The sequence below is a fragment of the Somniosus microcephalus genome, chromosome 5, assembly GCF_052327205.1.
Source record: "Somniosus microcephalus isolate GS21.2 chromosome 5, FLI_Smic_1.0, whole genome shotgun sequence".
NCBI lineage: Eukaryota > Metazoa > Chordata > Chondrichthyes > Squaliformes > Somniosidae > Somniosus > Somniosus microcephalus.
This window is the reverse complement of record NC_140991.1, coordinates 280179295-280193145: the sequence shown is the minus strand read 5'-3', so window position 1 is coordinate 280193145 and position 13851 is coordinate 280179295. Positions and strand designations below refer to the sequence as shown.

The window sequence follows — 13851 nt, the reverse complement described above, 5'->3', positions numbered from 1 at the left end:
TCTTGTCTTACCATACCAGGGACACTGGTAATAATTGATTTTGGCTGAGTTATGAAAATTGGAGGGGAAAGACACCTCAATCGACTCCTGTTTACCTTCAGAGGGCCAGGCAGCAAGTTGTACACAGCCTCAGCTGCAGAATGATGCATGGCCGAGGGAGATGTGAAGAGAAAATCTAATATTTAAAAAAAACACCCCAATATCAGTTGTTGAGAAGTCGGCAGCCTTCATCATTGATTTCTTTACTCTCAGAACCCAGTTAACCCGGCGCAAATGTCAAACTTTCCCATCTGCAGCTTTCAGGAATTTCCAAAGTTTTCAATGGCAATTGAAAGCTTTTGCTTTTCATTCAAAAATGATGTTCAGTGAAAGGATTGAAAGAGCCCAAGTGGCAAGAACAAATGTCATCCTTGTCTTATGTCACCAGTTCAAAGAATAGGAGAAAGTTTAAAACTAACACCTAACTCTTCACTGTATATATAAGAATAAAACGTTGGTATCAGTTTAAAAAGACTTCAGGAAGCTTCAGGATTATTGCGGCCGTGAACCGTCCATCATGTGACTGACTGCTAGTTATATACAGTAAACCTTAAGGTGATTAAAGGAGTGAGGCATGAAGCGTGGCCTTTGTTTGCTAATCAGCTGTTTCAGCTCTGTAAGCACTCGAAGGATTTCCTGAGTCTGCTTAAACATGAATACCGTGAAACTGTTGTAAAACAGAAGTCTCTTAAACTTGGGTCGACACTTTTGCCAACTTGAAACTTGAGGGGAGTGTTCTGCTTTATAGAATCTTTCCTCTGTATCATAATCCTGCCAAAGTCTGTAATCCATTAAAACAAAGAAAGGAAAAAAATTCTAGCAAATGTATTGAAATTAGTTTCAGTAATGTTTTTTAGGATCTAAAGCAAGAGGGTTATGTTGTGATTGTCTTTACTTGCAGGCATGAGCCATGAGCCAAAGTCATCATCCCTCGGTATGATCTCAGCAACACAGAGGACCACAGCAACTGTGAACCCTCTAACTCCTTCCTCGCTGAATGGACCAGTTGTTACAAATGGGAGTCAGTCGGCTCACGGGACACCAAATGCCCGAGGAGGTCATACAGCCAGCTTCGCCGCAGCCCTTAGAAAACTGGCCAAGCAAGCAGAAGAACCAAGAGGTATAGTTCAGCAATAAGTAGCAATCTGTCAAACCTTTCACTGGCACAAATACACACACAGGTCTAAAGTGGGAGGATCTAGACTACCTGCACTTACTGCATTGTTTATTTCCTTACTATTGCTCAAGCAGGAAAATTGCACACTTGCATGACATTCTGTGAACGAAATGAGTATGATATTGGCGCAGTCAGAATGAATTTTAACAGAATTATAAAGAAATTCCCCGTAGTTATCCAGGAATGTAACATGGACACTGAAAGGATGGTCACGGTGGTGGAATCGTGGATTACGCCAAAGAGGTGAAACTAGGTGTTGGCAGCATACAACAACAACTTGAATTTATAGAGTGCCTTTAATGTAAAAAAAACATACCGAGGCGTTTCACACATAGCCAGAGTGAAAACAGAGCCCGAGCCATGACCGAGGTGTTTCACACATAGCCAGAGTGAAAACAGAGCCCGAGCCACTAAGAAAGAGATTGTGGGGGGGGGGGGGGGGGGGGGCGGCGGGGAGGAAGGTGGTGATTGAATGCTAAGTTGAGAGATGGGTTTTGAGGAGGTTTTTAAAGTTGGAGAGAGAGATTTATAGGGGGAGACATTTAGGGATGGGGTTCCAAAAGGTAGGACTGAAGCAGCTGAGGGCTGTGCCACCAAAAGTGGGTTCAAGGGGAGAATGCACAGAAGACTGGAGTCAGAGGAATGAAGTGTTCAGGAGGAGACATAGGGGTGCAGGAAATAGCAGAGGTAGAGTGGGGCAAGGCCAGGGATTTTGAAATGAATGCACTGGGGATTGGGACTCCAGTATCGGTCAGTGAGGACAGGGCTCATGGGTGGGCCGGACTTAGTGTGGGAGAGTATATGTGCTGAGGGTAGAGGATGGGAGGCTAGCAAGGAGTGTGGTAAGTGTAGTCAAGTCTGGAGATGACAACGGCATGTTTAAGGGTTTCAGTAGCAGAGCAGCTGAGGTAGAGTTGGAGGCGTTGAAACCCTTCCATGTATATGGATGCTGATCAACTGATTAGAGTAATGTAAGCAAGCATTGGGCCAAGGAAAGGTAGTTGAGTGATCTGAAGCTGGATTGATAAGAGTTTCAGAGGAACAAGAGGTGGCCTTGTGGAGTGAATGAGCCTGCTGAGGGATGGGAAATGCCACAGTGTGCTGCCACCGAATGTTGTGGGGTCAGTGCTGGGCTAAGGGAAGAACTAGGGTTATCAAGAGGTGGAGGAGGAAAACAAGGCTGAGGCAGCCAAGGAGATAGCCTCAATGTTGGAAACAAAGATACGCACAAGGTCCTCACACTTGGCTTGAGAGGTGAGGATGGCAGGACATGAGAAGAGGCAGAGAAAAGGAGTTTTCGAATGATCCTAAAGTGGTCACAGGATTTGGCTGTATTAATATTTGGTTAAGAATTAGAAGCATGCCTAGATGGCCAACCTGGTATCAGTAATGGTCGCTGAGCTTCTGAGACTATGGAAATGCCATCTGTGACCAATTTCAGTGTTAAAAAATAAAGTTTATAATGTTAGACTGAAATGCTATATTTGCTCGAGGGTCAGTGAGGCTTTTCACAGCTTTTCCATTGAACATTTAACTCCCTTAGACTATGAAATAAACTGGGTATAGTCCGTGATAGGGCATATTGAAGCCCCCCAGTTCTGCCCAACGTTTTACCCAAATATTCTAGTGTTTTCCCACATCACTTTAAACACCTTCCCATGTATTTCTCTTATTTACTGCCAAAAGCTAAATGGCCAAATGAATCACAGAATAGTACAGCACAGAAGGTGGCCATTCGGCCCATCGAGTCTGCACCAGCTCTTTCGAAGAGCGACCCAGTGAGTCCCACTCCCCGCTCTTTCTCCACATCCTTGCAATTTTCTCTCCTTCAACTATTTATCCAATTCCAAATGTTTGGAAATGTTTGCAATTGTTATTTTGCGAAATAAAAATAGTTTCACAGTTAATTAATATTAACAGTTAATTTGTACGGGAAACCCCAACGAACTGGACCTCATGCAAACCATTATTGCCTAAATGGAGTCTTTGCATTGTCAAGCAGAGGCTGACTTGTTAGTTGTGGGAGGATTTGTCGGACTGAAGGATTAATGACTACAATATAGTCAACTTCTTCTTCTTAGGCAGTCCCTCGGAACCGAGGATGATTTGCTTCCACATTAAAAATGAGTTCTCAGGTGACTGATGAGTCCAATGCGGGACCTACAGTCTCTGTCACAGGTGGGGCAGACGGTGGTTGAAGGGGCGGGTGGGTGGGGTGCTTGGGTTGACGTGTGCTCCTTCCGCTGTTTGCACTTGGCTTCCGCTTGCTCCCGGCGAAGAGACTCGAGATATTCGGCGCATTCCCGGATGCTTCTCTTCCACTTTGTACGGTCTTGGGCCAAGGATTCCCAGGTGTCGGTGGGGATGTTGCACTTTTTCAAGGAGGCTTTGAGGGTGTCCTTGAAGCATTTCCTCTGCCCACCTGGGGCTCTCTTGCCGTGTCGGAGCTCTGAGTAGAGCGCTTGTTTTGGGAGTCTCGTATCGGGTATGCGGACGATGTGACCCATCCATCGGAGCTGATCAAGCGTGGCCTGAGCGAGAACACTGACATTGGTGCGTCTATCCTGCCAATGGATTTGCAGGATCTTGTGGCGGCAACGTTGGTGGTACCTCTCCAGTACTTTGAGGTGCCTGCTGTACATGGACCATGTCTCTGAAGCATACAGGAGGGCAGGAATCACTACTGCTCTGTAGACCATGAGCTTGGTGCCGGGTTTGAGGTCCTGGTCTTCAAACACTCTCTTCCTCAGGCGACCGAAGGCTGCACTGGCACACTGAAGGCGGTGTTAGACTTCGTCATCAACGTCTGCCCTTGTTGACAGTAGGCTCCCGAGGTATGGAAAGTGGTCCACATAATCAACACAAATATTTTGAGTGATAATCAGCAATAGATCAGTATATATTAGACAATAACAAATACCTAGATGTTTATGCCAAACATTAAATATATATGGATCAGTAAAGTATTTTTTACCAATTCCCTCCTGTAACTTCACAGATCTTTTAGGGTTGATGGATTCGTAAAATGCGATTCTCTCCAGATTTTGGTATAAAAACTCTTAAATACTCTCCCCGTCTTTGTGATGTAAATCAGGTCCCAAGGTGCGCACGCATTAGTGACAGTATCACGTATGTTATGTGATGTGTATTACATGCTCATGTCATCATGCGCACTGTGCCATATACATGCTGTACATCACTAATGTAACACGCACATTTTGGCAGCCGGTTTTCAGTACCAAATCAATGGAACATTGAAGTGAGTTCTGAGTTTGAGCGGCGATTGTTTTTATCGACTCTTTCAGTGATGAGCTAATGAGGTGGTTCTGATCAGATCGGGCATCAGCGCGTCTGAAGTAGCTTTGGGTGCAGAAATGCATTTCTGTACAATAATGAGGAGCTGCAATGCCTTGGCTGACAACAGTGAGGCTTGTGATACCAGGCCGCATATCAAACCTGGAGAGCAAACAGTGCCGAGAAATATTGTTGCAGGAGGATCAGCACTTAGGTGTCCTGTTGCCATTATCCAGGGTCAGAAGCTTCTTTTAATCTGCATGGTGCGCTGAACATACCCGTGGCAGAACTTTTAGTCTTCCACTGAGGCACATAAAAGTGGTGTCTGTGAACTGCTCAAATAATTGTGGGTCATCATTTACTTTAACGCTGTCTATTTTTACTCCCTTGATTGCCTTCTTTACTCCTAACAATGTTCCAAATAAAAACTGATTTTTGCTGGTCATCTTCAAATTAACCCGGGGTTTTCGGGGTCCACTTTCGCCCCCGCTTTTCTCCCAGTTTTTGACCTTCAAAATAGAACCTGATTTTTTTTTAAATTGACAATACAAAGTGTTTCTAATGATCCTTAATTACCGAGTAGAATAAATCTTCAGGCAGGTTTATGCATGGAGCCAGTGCAGTTCAAGGCTGTGTGCTGTTATCAGTGGCAGAACGTTGCAGGCAGTGAATCTTCACTGGTTGTGTGCAAGATCCTGTTTGGACCTCACTAATTTTTCCCTACTGTATTTCAATTAATACCAAATTATCACTGGGCCAAACTGGATATATGATATTGAGCCCAATCATCGGGCATTCAGTTCCTCGGCATTCAGTGGGAGCTAGTTACGGAATATTGTGGCAGTTGGGTGTATTGTCTTATAATTTATTCCACCTGAAGTCTAGATGATTGTAGTCAAATAGTGTAAGACTCCCAGCAGTCTAGACTGGCAACTATATGGCACATCTGTCAATGGATTTCACTGACTGAAACAAGGCTTTGATGTTTGTCCCTGGAGACTGCTGGATGCTGATAGTTTTCACACGCTTTCATCGGAACAAAAGAAAATTGCATGATTTTCCTCTCTCCCAGTGGAGAAATGCCCTGACCCAAGCTCAGCACCGCCCCATAATGACACGGCTGAGATCGACACCTTACCATGAGGGTAATCGCAGTGAATACCCGATATTTCACTGAAAATCAATGTTTCAGTTCCCACCTACTAGTCACGTAATATGTCGAAGACCCAATTTGGTAACAAACTGTAGCAGTTCAACTAATAGGAGTTGCAACTTGTATAAATAAAAATCAGAGCTATGTACATTAATGAAAAGAACAGATGGGAAGCTGTTAAATGCAGATAATCTGCATACAGAGCAAAACCAGGCACTAATTGCACTCAGGAAAGACAGAGCTGTCTTTTGTTACATACGTGGAAAACATTTTAGAGTTTTGCACCTAATGCTAATAATAAAATTTAATGACACGTGCCCGTTTGAAAACAATCCCCCATCTTATGACTATTCCTTTAGGTCTTGGGAATTTCATGGAGCATTCCTCCTCATAGTTATTATCCAATCTCACTTTGGCTATCTAACTGCAGCAGGAGACATTTTTAAATGTTAAATGCACACATTACAAACTGTGTGTGTGTTGCGGTTTTTCTTGTAAGGTCTAGCTGTTGTAAATATGAAGCACAGTGCAATTACACCAGGTGGTGAAATCCTGCTTTAAATAAGAGACTTTAAGAAACACCAAGAGATCAGGCAGCTTGTATATTTAACTGCCTTGTATGTCTCCTTTATTGTGTTCTCTTCTGTCATATTTCCATTTACCACAGACAGGTCATTTTCCAATTTCTGCATTGAAACATTGCTTGACGCCGGTATTAGAAGCAAGCAGATTTATTAGTAACTTGATATATAATCTTCCAGAATTACTCTCTCACTAGCCATTCAAATCTAACTGTTAAGAGTCATAAATGGCTTTCCCAGAACCCAGGATTGTGCAGTTCCTGCATTTCAGCAATTCACTGCGAAACTTATCAAGTGACTCCTTTTCTTTTAATGGTGTAATAAATCAGCAAGAGGTCATTTTTCATCCCTGTCTTGTAATTGTAACTGGCACAGATATGCGCTGCTCCATTGTTGAAAGCATAAAAACACAGCGCATTATTTAATCAAACTACAGCATGCCTCACTGTAAGTCTGCTCGTGTGCGAAAGCGTATAAATTTCTATGATATTGTCATATAAATCATATCTGCAGCTCGGTATCATGGATGTGGTAATGCACTGATAAAAGCTCTAAAACAATTAAGTTTTTATCTTTGTTTCCTTGTTTTTCCATCATTATCCTGCATTGTGCATCATCTCCTTCTGAAGAGGCTGGGTGTGCAGCTTGCTGTGGTTGCTGCCTATGTTTCTGTAGGTTTGGCCACTAGGAGAGATGTGCAAGCAGCAATCCTCCATTCCTCCCTCTCCCCTCCCCATAATCAGTCACCTGGTTGGTGCTTGCCCACAATGGCAGGACGACTCACCAGCACGCTCGCAGGTGCAGACCACACCTAATCAATACACGGCATCAACCCTCACGTTTATTTCATTCGGGATGGTTGCCAAGGCAACATCTTCACATTTATGGAGAACACTTGTGTAGTCTCCATGTTTCTACATGTAAAATCATATATTACATATACACAACCTGGACATAAGCAAATGAATACTGTATATAATGTATAATAGATGTCCGAAAGTGTGTTACAAAGAATCAATGAGCTCCAAATCATAATAAATCGCAAGCAGTTTATAGAGTTGCCTAAATAGAACTTGTTCCACACTCTCCACATCTTCTGTTTCACATCTTGATGTGTATACAAGGCTCTCTTTTTGAGATAACTGAAACAGAAACAGAAAATGCTAGAAATACACAGCAGGTCCGTTGGTATCTAAAAGAGAAATTACAGGTTGACGTTCCAATGTAAACCCTTCACCAGAACTGGAAACTGAAAGATAAGCAAGCACTCCAGTAGCAATCTGCTCTCTGTTTCACAGGTGCTGACGGACCAGCGGTGTAATTCCAGTATTTTCTGGGTTTGTTTCAGATTTCCAGTATTTACAGGTTTTTTTCCCCCTTTTTCTCCTTTAGGGACGTTTTAAGACTCAGTGTTAAGGCTGAGTGTTGTCTCTGACCGTATCAGTATTATTTTTTGTGCAACGTGCTGGCGATTGTTCTAGTTATTCGTGAAGTTCAGAGTGTACTGAATTGTGACAAAAGCAAATAATGCAAGATAACCATATGACAAGTGCCAGGGTGTCACAAGGTTTATTTTGTACAATGTGATGCTTTTGTTTCTCAGTACTTTGTAAAGAGCGCATTGTATGCAAATCATTACTGAATCCCAATTTTGCTTCTTACTGTCGGTAAAACTATAGATAGCCTGGTAAATACGAGTCTGCTTATATAACATTATTTTGTTTTTAAATCTACAACTTAGATATAATAGGACTGCACTGTGCTTCATTCTATAAATCTAAAATGGGAAATTCTTGCTGATTGATTGAGGGCCTATAGACAGTGACAGGAACACCACTGGTGCAGCGCATGTACTATTCATCAAGGACCATCTGCTACCCCATTGCAGTGCCATATAGGTCACGCCAACAATGGGCTCAGCCCCACAAATACTGCTGTTTTATTCTATCAAATGTGGCATGTTAAAAATGGGGCCAAGGTTGGGAGCGCTGTGGTTTTATTGTGAAATAAATAAGCGGAAACTGAACTGGAACAAAATGGAACAAAATCAAGCCACTAAGCCTACACATCACAAGATCGATACAGACAATTCGTCCATCTTAGCTCATTTCTTCAGAATAAAGAATAAAATCACCTTTCCTCCCCTTCCCTCCTTCACGTCATCCAACTGTCTCTTGAATGAGTCTAATCATCTGTACACAATATAAGCAAGTGGGCTTTATATTTACCTTGCCTTCAGCCAAATGCTAAACATGACAAGGTGGAGATCTCTAACATGCATGCTAAGTGATGTCAAGAGACAAAAGTGTTCGGTGTGCGTCTTTAGTTGCCAATCAACCAGAGAACAGACCAAAAGTGTATGTATAGAGACCCCATCACCCAGTTTCCAAACTCCGTTTGCGGCCTATTTTACAATTAAGTTGCTGTTCATGAGACAAGTCAGACCATTCCACTAAGAATTACTGTGCTCCTTACAGCTCAGATTACTTCCTGAGAGTTGCTGGTCATTTGTGTTTGTCTGACTAGGTCTTTGAGTCACTTGTAACAAATCAGTGGCCTCCAAAAGCAGTGCAGCAAGGATATAAAAACAGAAAATGCTGGAAATACTCAGCAGGTCAGGCAGCATCTGTGGAGAGAGAAACAGAGTTAACATTTCAGGTTGATGACCCTTCGTCAGAACTGGACAAAGCTAGAGATTGAACAGGTTTTTAAGCAAGTGTAGGAGCAGGGAAAGGGGGGAGGGAAGGACAGAACAAAAGGGAAGGTCTGTGATAGGATGGAAGGCAGGAGAGATTAAGAGACAAAAGGGATGATGGTGCAAGGCAAAAGGAGATGGTAATTGGACAAGTTAAGAAACAAAAGATGACTCTAGATGAGGTGTAAATGGCAATGGCAGAATGATCGACAGCTGCCACATGAGAGGGAAAAAAAGGGGAAAAAAGGACCACGGTGGCATAGTGGTTAGCACTGTTGCCTCACAGCGCCAGGGACCCGGGTTCGAATCCGGCCTCGGGCGACTGTCTGTGTGGAGTTTGCACATTCTCCCCGTGTTTGCGTGGGTTTACTCTGGGTGCTCCGGTTTCCTCCCACAGTCCAAAGATGTGCAGGTTAGGTTGATTGGCTATGATAAATTGACCCTTAGTGTTAGGGGGATTAAATACGTGGGGTTACGGGGATAGGGTGGGATATGTGTCGGTGCAGGCTTGATGGGCCGAAATGGCCTCTATCTGCACTGTGGGGTTTCTGTGATTCTGTGAACCTCTACCCCTATCTATTTTTTCATTTTTTTTCCTCACATGGCAGCTGTCGATCATTCTGCTGAGTATTTCCAGCATTTTCTGTTTTTATTTCAGATTTCCAGCATCCGCAATATTTTGCTTTTGTAGCAGTAAGGATATAGTTGGGGCAAGTGCTTCATGTACCTTTGAAATAAGAGCACTGCAAATAAAGTAATGCAAATAAAGTAGCAACAGATTGGTGAATATTTTGGCTGCAGAACGGGAGCCAAAAGCTCCAATTTCCCGGGGTTGTCTCCTGAAATACATCGATCCCATATTGGCCTTAGTCCCCTTGCATATGTTAATGAAGGGCCTAACGTTTGTTTTAGGTCCCCTCTGGGAAATTGGGCTGCTGAGCTCTAGGCCTGATCCGCTTGGGGATTTTCTGATGTGGATGTGGCTTCGCAAGTGGCTGCCACCAGAAAGTTAAGTAAAACATTTGTTTTAAAGCTTGATGTGGAGCCGGGAGGGACAGGAATGCGCCTCTTAGCTCCACAGCACTCCGGAGGGCTGCTGCCGGCCTGTAATCGGTCATCCTCCCAGGATGTACCTGAGAGCTGCTAAGGTGAGGCAGTAGGCCCAAATTGGAATTCTGGTAATGGGCGAGCTCCCTCAGGAGACGCAGCGGGCGACATCAGCTCTCCAAAATTATTCCATAGAGGCCTGAGGCCTAATTTCTGGCGAGCCTCAAAAGGGACCATAACCAATTTTTATTTCCATGTTGCAACTGAAAAGCTGTATAGATGAGCATAAAGTATGAATGAAAAAAGGCAAAGGCCAGTTGGCCGTACAAGCCCATTCCTTTCAAACAGACAGTTTAAGCTGTCACTGACTCTTTAATCTTCAGAGGTTCAAATTATAAATTTTTAATGGGAGTAAATGAGTTCTAGAAGAGTTTTTTAAAGTTCTAATATTAAAAGGTTACAGTGCTACAAGAAGACATCGATCCATGTAGTATGCTTTACTACACATGCACATGTGGCCAGCTTTAAGTTCCTCGGAGTCCACATCACGGAAGACCTCTCCTGGTCCCTCAACACCTCCTCTCTGGTGAAGAAGGCCCAGCAGCGCCTATATTTCTTGAGGAGGCTGAAGGGATGTAATCTGTCACCCCCGATCCTCTCTAACTTCTACCGCTGCACTATAGAGAGCATCCTGACAAACTGTATCACGGTATGGTACGGCAGCTGTAGCTCCCATGACCGGAAAGCCCTGCAGCGGGTAGTCAAAACTACCCAACGCATTACCGGCACCCGGCTACCGACCATAGAACATATATATCAGAAACGCTGCCTACGGAGGGCACGGTCCATCATCAAAGACCCTACCCACCCCAGCCACAGTCTGTTCACCCTCCTACCATCTGGAAGACGCTACAGATGCATTCGCACCTGTACGACCAGATTTAGGAACAGCTTCTTTCCCAGGGCTGTCATCCTACTGAACTCCACAAATAAACACTAAAGCCTGCACATCTGCCGATGCACTTTATTATGGTCATATTTATGCTAATATATATGTACAAATGTATGTTGAAATGTTTAAGTGTCCTAATCCAAATTGTACACTCTCGGGAGCCGCAAGCCTACATTTCGTTGTACTGCACTTGTGCACTAACAATGACAATAAAAGTTGATTTGATTTGATTTTGATTTGATTTGATGCTATATCTAATTCGAGGGTTCAGCCAATATGCTGGCGATCAGAGAGAAAAAACAAAAGAAGGAAAGAAAGACTTGCATTTATATAGCACCTTTCATGACCTCAGGACATCCCAAAGCGCTTTACAGCCAATTAAGTACTTTTTGAAGTGTTGTAATGTAGGAAACATGGCAACACACAGCAAGTTCCCATAAACTGCAATGTGACAATGACCAGATAATCTGTTCTTAGTGATGTTGATTGAGGGATAAATATTGGCCAGGACACCAGGGATATCTCCCCTGCTCTTCTTTGAAATAATGCCATGGGATCGTTTACATCCACCTGAGTGAGCAGACAGGGCCTCGGTTTAATGTCTCATCCGAAAGATGGCACCTCTGACAGTGCAGCAAGGGAGGCCGCGCAGTAATGGGAAAGGTCCCGTGCAGGTCGCTCACCGGCTTTTACATTGTAAATGCCACTCAGGGCCTCCAACAACACAGCACACTCTCAGTACCGAACTGAAGTGTCAGCCTAGATTGTTATGTTCAAGTCTCTGGAGTGGGACTTGAACCCACAACTCTGACTCAGTGGCAAGAGTGCTACTAACTGAGCCACAGCTGACACAACTAAGCCAAGGCTGACGATTTGGATGCTGAATTTGACACTACATTATTTATATTGCATTAAAGCAAGTACCAAAATAATATTATGATTCATCTTCAGGTGCACAGATTTGGCCTGCACTGGTGTTCAATAACTAAATTAAAAATAATTTGGCTGTTTACCATCTGGACTGTGAAATAAATCAAAATGCTTGGCTTCAATTAAAATCAAATTTGGACTTATTAAAGCCATCAGAAGAGGAGGTTCTGACATTTGTGCATTGACAACTTCAATATAACAGCAACCCGCACCTAATGTGCTGCAGGCTCTTTTGGAGCCTGTTATTGGTGCGAGCTTTTTGTCTACTCGTATTTTCCCCTACCCAAAATGGGTGTATATAGAATGCTTAAAAATGTCATTTCGAATTTTGTTTTGTCAGTTAGCAGAATACTTTTACCAGGAATCAGATTCAAAATAATCCGTGGAGAGAAAAAAAAGACATAAAATCAGGCCCATCGTCTCCCCCACAAGGCAAGGTGGCTGAGTGGACACCGGGATGTGTTTACACTTCAAAGACAGATTTATGCTTCAGAACTGGCGACAAAAACATTAGAAAGCACCTCTGACCTCTGGCACTAATCCCAGTGTGTCTGGCATGGATCCAGACAGCAGTCACACACTACAATGAGCTGGAAAATATCATCATGGACACGCTGTTCTGAATCTGGGTGCTCAAGTATGCCTTCATTTTTTTCACATTCACTTAGTCTGCATCTGAGCCCTGATTTATACAAACGTTGGGAAATGAATTTAGCCAACTTGATTGCAACTAGCAAACCTCAGTGGCTTCCCTGGTTTACAAAGCAGACGCAGGAAGGCTTTGATAAAATTAGACATGTTATCATGTTCAAAGTAACTGCTGAATTTAGAAAAAATACAATTTTAGACCTCGGGGTCATTCATGGTTTGAAGCTTTGTGCTGTGGGATGTGTTTTAAACCCTGGATGCATACTTGCAAATGGCCACGTGTTCTTTTTTGAGAGACAGTCTTCATTTTTATGTTTTTGGCCTGTATTCTTGATTTGATTGGAATGATTTCACGATCAGGCACACCTAGCAATTAGTAGCGTTCGCAAGAAGCACAAGTCAGGAAATCTCAGTCCCACTGTCCTGTCCATGATAGTTATTAGCGGTGATGTCTTTGCGTCGTCAACCATTCATTTAAAGATAAATAAATTTAAACATTCCAAAAGGTCACATTGCTGCAGTGTGAAGTTGCCATGCTGACACTGAGAGAGTTTTCAGAGTTTGTCATTTCTGCTATCTACCCAAAATCAATGTCCCTTTGATACACTGAATAGTTCAAAAATATAATTAATTAAATATTCTTTTTCTCAATTTGTGATCATATCACATTCCACTGGGTATTGATTATATACTAATTAGAATTTGTGCTTACAGTGTTAGCAAATTTCAGTGGTACACAGTCTCACACTGCATATGATCTTATGTTCATTTACAGCCTCAAAAAGGCATTCTCATAGGCTGCATTTGAAGTGAATGCATTCAGTTCAGGTTGCAACCAGGCAGCAGACTCGATTTTATTGTATTTTACAAGGTCTAGCGACTGTGCTGATCTGCAGTTGTTAAATTCAGTTTGGGACTGGGCAGTGGAGTGGATTAGCAACATCACTTTTGGGACCTGGATTTTATCCATCCGAGACTGATAGGATGAAAGTTTCTTGTTTGCTGGTTGGAAGAGATCTGCAGGAAATAATCTTGGGTAATCTCATCGTAGTTTCCATAGAGACACATTACATCAGTCTCTGATATGGTATTAATTAGCACCATAGTGACAATTTCACCGATGGGCAAAAGGAAAGTGTCACGCTGGTGCCAGAGGGTGTTCTTTTAACATTGTCACTATTGTAACAGAGCAAAAGGTGCTTAACTCTGCAGCTACCTGTACTTGGAGTGCTTTATACTGACATTGAGTCGCTGAAATGGTGCGATCTTCCATCTCCCAATCTAAACATGTCTATTAGTGCAAAACTTAAATGCTACTTTTTAAAACAAGATCGA

General features: G+C 43.0%; 1 protein-coding gene across 1 annotated transcript in view; it reads left to right on the top strand.

Moving 5' to 3' along the window:
- LOC147117760 (genetic suppressor element 1-like) overlaps window positions 1-13851 on the top strand; it is a 193530-nt gene that overhangs the window by 57233 nt on the left and 122446 nt on the right. The window contains exon 2 of the mRNA XM_085989008.1: window positions 941-1159. Coding sequence (XP_085845134.1) covers window positions 941-1159 — 219 coding nt within the window. The remainder of the gene's footprint in view (window positions 1-940; window positions 1160-13851) is intronic.